The 7,500-nt window shown below is 45.7% G+C and overlaps 1 protein-coding gene across 1 annotated transcript in view; it reads right to left on the bottom strand.

Moving 5' to 3' along the window:
* Positions 1-975: 975 nt before the first annotated feature.
* Positions 976-7,500, bottom strand: part of foxo1a (forkhead box O1 a) — a 37,843-nt gene continuing 31,318 nt past the window's right edge. The window contains exon 3 of the mRNA XM_030381043.1: positions 976-5,794. Coding sequence (XP_030236903.1) covers positions 4,514-5,794 — 1,281 coding nt within the window. The 3' untranslated portion in view covers positions 976-4,513. The remainder of the gene's footprint in view (positions 5,795-7,500) is intronic.

The following is a 7,500-nucleotide window of genomic DNA, read 5'->3' as shown; positions in this document are numbered from 1 at the left end:
TTGCCACTATTAGCACGCCATGCGCTGGGTTCCGTCCTGCGATGGGCTAAAAGGTCCTTTCCTGGCCAGAGAGCCGACGTGGGCCAGGAAGGCTGAGGTGAGAAGATACCAATGCTGTGACGCTACTCACCCTCCAGTATTTTAACAGCCTCTGCCAAGTAAAACAAGCTACTGCCCCGTGTCATGTATTGGTAGACCCTTCAAACAGTGTTCTACCGCTTTGATGGATTGCTGTGCTTGGGTTTTCCCCACAGGGCCAGAGTGTTTTTGGACTTAGAGGTCTTAAACGGTTCTTGGGATAGTCGATGGTTCCACCGGGTGATTTCTGTAGTAAAACCCCAGCATATACGCTCTCTCGGAGTGACCACGGAGAGTAACAGCCGGTCAGACGACCACCAAACCACTAGCAGAAAACACAACATTCTTTTAGCTCAAATGTGAGTGCCATGCACAGTTGGGAGAAGAAATAATCATATCCTATGCAGGATATTACTACCCTGGAAAACACTACTTTGGTAAAAATGTAATTCCTCCATGTGACATTGGACTGCAGTCCAGTGAAAAAATATTGAAGAGGTTAGTGCTGAAGAATATCAACACAGTACCTAGTCTTTCTCGGTTTGTCATGTCTTTGAGTAAAATACCATAACAATGTCCTTTGTGCTGTACGCAGGGGCGGCTTAAGTGTTTTGGGGGGCCCTGGTCAAAGAATGTCTTGGGGCCCCCCATGACCAATAAATTAAGTAATTTATTCACTTGCTCCTCTGTTTGCTTTTGTTGTGCTGCGCAATGGTGTTACCTTTTGATGGGGAAATATTGTAAGGGATTGTTTTTCCTTTGCACCAATTACCATGGCAACTGATATATCAATGGGAAACATTCTGTAATTTGTTCACGGCAGTCTCTAATTATATTTAGTATATATAATCTGTTTCCTATATTTGAGATGTGTCAATTAAAGGAAAGAAGAAATTCTTAAACACAGAAGTACATTTATTTAAATCTTAATACATTAATGTTGAACAAGTTATATATTCTTCTTGATTGCAAATCACACAGCACAATTCCAAATGTTTTCCTGTACATGAGTTAAATGTAACAGAACCTTTTTTAAAATATGGATATTCTTCCTCCTAACGCGAGGAGCACTTTGTTATAAAACGTAAGTAAAAGTGCAATATCTTTCTACTCATAAAATTACAAAAAAATTGGTCCAGAATCCAGCATTTCAGCATGGATTATTTTACAGACTAGACATTTTTCTTTCAATTTAAAAATGAGATCTTTTTTTTCAGATATTTTTCAATATTTTGTTAGTTTTTCAGCTTTTTTTCTACAAACTGTAGCTAAATACAGGAAATACAACATGTCAGTTTACAAAAGCTTAGCATATCAATTACTGCATTATCTATTCTCTAAATAAACTTCATTTTTTTGCCAATATAACTATCTGGAACATACAACTTTGACAACAACACATACCATAATATCTCACAGCTCTATGATACAATATAATATCTCTGTCATGAGTTCAATGGAAAGTTATAACATAAGAATAGCAACATAATATTAAGTAATACAATGCATAGATTCAATCATTTGAAAAATGCTTGGATATAATTTACTTAGTACAATTCACTTTTTTTTTTCTTTGTTTAGAGTAAACCCTGTGACACTGACAACATGGATTTGTTTATGTTTATCTTGACTTGAGTGACCGGCACAAATATATATTTCTTAACATACCACATGATAAAAACGCTAAATATATCGGTTTGACTTCAGAAGGCCAACCTCGGTTATAGTACACTATGGCATTTTTGGGTAGATAAAGGCAACACCGGGCACCTAAGACAACATCAGCAGCTTGTTTCACGGCTTCTATGAAAAGTCGCTTGAAATGTAAGTTTTGTCGGTTTTTAAATCCCCCCTCCCATCCCCAAACCCCCGGTCCCAACAACGATGGCAGTCCTAAGATGTGTTAGTGCTCTCTGGTCCGAAATTTCCCCCAAACTTCCCCAACTGATGTCAGTAGAGTGGAGCCCTCTTACTCCAGACCCAAAGCAATATTCAATCAATTTTGGCGTTTGGTAGGCCTATTATCTTAATGTTGGTATAAAGACATTTTAATAGTAGCTTTTCCCGTGTGAAGAAGGGTTATCCTCCTAGCTTTCTCTACTCCATTTGATTCAACCGCTTTCTCACATTGCGTCTGTAAAACATACTTCTGAGATAGAAAGCATGGTCCTAAGGTGCCACTGCACACATGCTGGTCAGACATAAGCTGGTGTTGTTTTAGTGGTTGGAAAATCGTCTGCAAAAGGTGTGGATGGAAAATATCCAGACAACATCAATTTATGCGGGACAAATAATGTTGATAATGATTGGTATTCCAAAGTTGGTTAACGGCTTACATAGATACATTTTAGTCACATTGGTTTCATGTTTTAGTTCTGCACCAATCAAGGAATATAGAAAGGGCAACTACACAATCTACACATTTATCTATGTATGAATGGTTAAGGTTGTTAAGTAAAGGTACTTGTAAAGGTATTGGTATCACCTTTTGTAAAAGGTACACCCAAGACTGACTCCAGTGCGACAGAAGACTATTAACGCAACGGAACAAAGAGAGGTAGCAGAGGCACTGTTTAGTTCCGTTAAGGCCCCTTCAAAGCAGTAGAGCCAAATGTATTTATAAAGCGCATAAAGGGCTCAGCGGTTAGTTATTTTTAAGGAAAATTCCATGAGATGCGTTTACATTTCGAGATCGCAATTATAAGTGAAACCAAACTGATAAAAATATTACCTCAGAGACAGTACCAAACTGACACTATTTGCAGAGCAACTGAGGAAAGCCCTACAACCGCCAAACAGGAAAGAGCCCTCGGTTCGTCTAAACAGGTTAACAGCAGAGGTGGCACTGTCCAGGAGGTTTCATGTCAGTGATTGGCTCCTCTTTAAACAGGGTGGGAGGGGGTGATCACAGTGTCCGCCCAATCAAAACCTGACCTCCACGTCACATGTTCAGTTCTACTGTCAAACACTAACAGTAGCGCTGGGAAATTACATTTCGTCTTCGTGACATGAACGTAACCTCCAGAGTTTTAGAAAAATCTCGACCAATGACAGAACCAGGTGTTCCCTGTCGACCAATGAGAGAAGCAGGCCACTGGAGACTAAGATAAAAACAAGGAATTCACTGTGTTTATACTTCAAGAGTGCTGGATTTAAGAACTTTCTGAACAACTGACATTTACATTTTATAGTTTCATATATAATCTTATTTATATAGGAATAAAAACCTTCAAGATTGAATGTTAGCGACTCTAACAGGAACGTTAAATAGGCCTCTGTGGTATTAAGGTCAAAACCGATTCTGATGAGTGTGTGCGTGTGTGCGTGGGTGAGTGCACATTGTGCACCAACATAAATCTATATTAACCCCAAATAATTTAGCTCTCAAATACATACTAAATCTAATAAACATCTACTCTATCATTTTAATATACATTTTCAATGTATGTACAAGGAATAAGAATGTTTTACAGTCCGATTCGAAAGGCAATTCACAAGCACTCTGAATCCAGAGTCACTCTGGTCCACAGTCCTTTGCACAAAACAATCTGATCCAGTCTTGTGTCCCAGCACACTCAAACCTTGAAGCCTGCTGCCATGATTTTTCTTTTTTTTTCGCTCTGTAAACACTATGTACAGGCTTAAAAAAATACAAATACGATACCACATAGTACTAATTACATTATAATATATGTACAACTGATTCAAGCCAAAGAAAGTCACTAAACATGTAACATCTTCCACTGGTTTCATGTTCTCTCCGAATCTCCTGTAGACGTCCCAACCCTTCCCCTCCACCGCACAACTCCAACCACCCATGTCACGTATTAAAGTCAGCATCATTTATCGTAAGAATAGTATATACAAACATTGGTAATCAAGGCAGCGATATGTCCATCCTGTTGAAGTTTGTGCGGTTTCATGTTGTTATTTGTGCTGCATTGTTGGGGTTTAGCTGGCAGAATCGATAACTGAAAATAAAATACAAAAAATACAACCGACGCACAGTGATTATGCTAACGTTAGCTAATGTGAACATTAGCATCTTTAGCAAGTAAACCGGAGAGGCGTGTTTCAGTTTGGCTCTGAGGTTAAGGCAAAGCATTTGGCACTTGGTTTATCAGGACGTTTAGAAAAATAATTTGTTTTTGTACTTTTGTACTATTGGAAAAGACTCGTTTTTTCAAAAGAGAATATTCAGGGGGACTGATTTTTTGTACTGAAATATCAGGAAGGTCAGGAATGTGAAGGTCAGAGTTCTTGTCACTTTTAGGCGAAAGGGAATTGAAATCATGTATTCTTCCAAATTATTATAATTTTTTTACATTGTCCTTTAAACAAAGCGTTGAGTCAACTGAGGCGCCTGAGAGAGAGAGAGAAAGAGAGAGAGAGGGGTTTAGGAGGGCGAAGGGGGGGCTTCAGTCTCCGGAGACCTCTACCCAGACACCCAGCTGTGGGTGGTGGTCTTCACGCCGTGGTTGAACCCCGGTTGGGTCACCATGGGCTCGAAGTTGAAGTCCAGAGAGTCTCCGTCCATCAGGGTGTCGTGGATGATGGACTCCACGTCGCACTCGAACCTCTCGATGGACATGTCGTCCAGGTCGCTGGGCAGCCTCTCGGTGTGGTGCTGGGGCAGCAGTGGCCCCGGTCGTCCGTACCCGTTGGTGCTCAGCGGGCAGTACCCCAAGGGTAGCCCCCCCACTCCTCCTCCAATGCCAACCCCGCCACCACCACCGACGCCACCGCCGCCCAGGTGGCTCACCAGGCCGTAGGGCATCTGCATGGGGCTCTTGAGCGCGGGCAGACGCGTGCTGCCACCCACGTGGTTCAGCGACATCAGCAGGCGGCCCCCGTTCATGGGCGCCACGGGCGACTGGTTGAGGAGGTTGTGGGGTTGCTGCCTTGGGTGGGCCAGGCCGTGCTGGAGGCGCTTGGCGCCATGCTGCACGCTGCTGTAGGACGGCAGCATGCAACGGCCACTAGGGGGCGACACCACCGACTCCACGGAGGGGGGCATGAGGTCTCCGTGCTGCTGCTCCGAGTCATTGGTCAGGAGCTCCTTGAGGAGCCCGGCGGGGCAGGCGTACCCGCCCAGAGAGGGCACGCCGAAGCTGGGCTTGGTCTCGGCCAGCGGCTGCATGGGTCTGGAGGTCAGTGCGTTCATGCCGGCCGGGCCGTACATACACTTGCGGAAGTCCTGCTGCTGCTGCTGCTGCTGCTGCTGCTGCTGCTGCTGCTGCTGCTGCACGGGAGGCCCCATGCTGGGAGAGCTGTAGGACGGGTAGCCCGGGCTGCCCTGCATCAGAGGGGACGACTGGGACGACTGGGAGGAGCACGGGGTGCTGGCCCCGCCCCCGACCTGGGAGTTGTTGGGCGAGAGGAGGTTGAGGTTGTCCAGGAGGTTCTCCATCACGTTCTCCGAGCTGTGGCCCAGCGAGCCCGCCATCTCCGTCAGGCTGGGCAGCGTGGACGCCATCTTGGAGCCGGGCGCCCCGGGGTAGACCATGTGCACGTCGCCCTCGTGGCCCAGGTCGTCCTCGGGCATGAAGGGCGAGAGGCGGCCGCTCAGCGTGCTGGCGTTGGAGCTGGTGCGCGGACGGAAGCTGTTCCAGGCGTCGAAGTCGTCGTTGCTGTGGGAGTTGGGGCTGCCGGGCCACTTGGAGTAAGAGGAGCCGGGGCTCTCAGACCCCCCCTCAGGACCACCCTGCAGGGACAGCTGCACACACACACACCACCACATCAGAGTTGATTTAAATCGGATAATAGTGGAGTTCTGGTCGAGGACAATACAACCAATACAGCCAAATGATTTGAGATGACGTCAGATCATGTGGGATCAGATTTGATTCGATTATTTTAAAAAGGATATTCTAACATGTATCCTCATCTCACTTATTTGGCATCGATAAAGCTTTAATTCAAGAATTTCCTGCTTAAAGGATAACTATGTGGGCATGGCTTCATAGGGAAAAACCAACGGAAGACAATGAGAGTCTCGACCTGGACTTTGACCCTCTAAGAATACTACTTACATTGTGTTTCATGACTACGTTGTACAAATATAAGTTTTGTTCTAGCTTCTCCAATGATGAGGGCCAGTGGATATATGTGTCTGTTCTCCCTAGGTCTCTGTAAATCTCTGCGGCTGTTCCCTGTAACTCTCTGTGGCTGTTCTGTAGGTCTCTGTAACTCTCTGTGACTGTTCTGTAGGTCTCTGTCACTCTTTGGACATTCTACGACGGTCTCTGTAACTCTCTGTGGCTGTTCTCCGTAGGTCTCTGTAACTCTCTGTGACTGTTCTGTAGGTTTCTGTCACTCTTTGGACATTCTACGACGGTCTCTGTAACTCTCTGTGGCTGTTCTCTCCGTAGGTCTCTGTATCTCTCTGTGGCTGTTCTCTGTAACTCTCTGTGACTGTTCTGTAGCTCTCTGTCACTCTCTGTGGCTGTTCTCTGTCGCTCTCTGTGGCTGTTCTCTGGTGGTCTTTGTCAATCTCTGTGACTGTTCTGTAGCTCTCTGTAACACCCTGTGACTGTTCTGTAGGTCTCTGTATCACCCTGTGACTGTTCTGTAGGTCTCTGTCGCCCTCTGTGACTGTTCTCTGTCCCTCTCTGTGGCTGTTCTGCGTAGGTATCTGTAACTCTCTGTGGCTGTTCTCTGTAGGTCTCTGTCACTCTCTGTGACTGTTCTGTAGGTCTCTGTCACTCTGTGGCTGTTCTCCGTAGGTCTCTGCAACTCTCTGTGGCTGTTCTCTGTCACTCTCTGTGGCTGTTCTATAGGTCTCTGTCACTCTCTGTGGCTGTTCTGTAGGTCTCTGTAACACTCTGTGACTGTTCTGTAGGTCTCTGTCACTCTCTGTGGCTGTTCTGTAGCTCTCTGTAACACTCTGTGACTGTTCTGTAGGTCTCTGTCCCTCCCTGCGGCTGTTCTGTAGGTCTCTGTAACACTCTGTGACTGTTCTGTAGCTCTCTGTAACACTCTGTGACTGTTCTGTAGGTCTCTGTCCCTCCCTGTGGCTGTTCTGTAGGTCTCTGTAACACTCTGTGACTGTTCTGTAGGTCTCTGTCACTCTCTGTGGCTGTTCTGTAGCTCTCTGTAACACTCTGTGACTGTTCTGTAGGTCTCTGTCCCTCCCTGCGGCTGTTCTGTAGGTCTCTGTAACACTCTGTGACTGTTCTGTAGCTCTCTGTAACACTCTGTGACTGTTCTGTAGGTCTCTGTCCCTCCCTGTGGCTGTTCTGTAGGTCTCTGTAACACTCTGTGACTGTTCTGTAGGTCTCTGTCCCTCCCTGCGGCTGTTCTGTAGGTCTCTGTAACACTCTGTGACTGTTCTGTAGCTCTCTGTAACACTCTGTGACTGTTCTGTAGGTCTCTGTAACACTCTGTGACTGTTCTGTAGCTGTCCCTCCCTGTGGCTGTTCT

This window comes from Gadus morhua, chromosome 16 (assembly GCF_902167405.1).
Source record: "Gadus morhua chromosome 16, gadMor3.0, whole genome shotgun sequence".
NCBI classification, from domain to species: domain Eukaryota; kingdom Metazoa; phylum Chordata; class Actinopteri; order Gadiformes; family Gadidae; genus Gadus; species Gadus morhua.
Note: the sequence above shows the minus strand (reverse complement) of the source record. Positions and strands in the feature narration are given on the sequence as shown.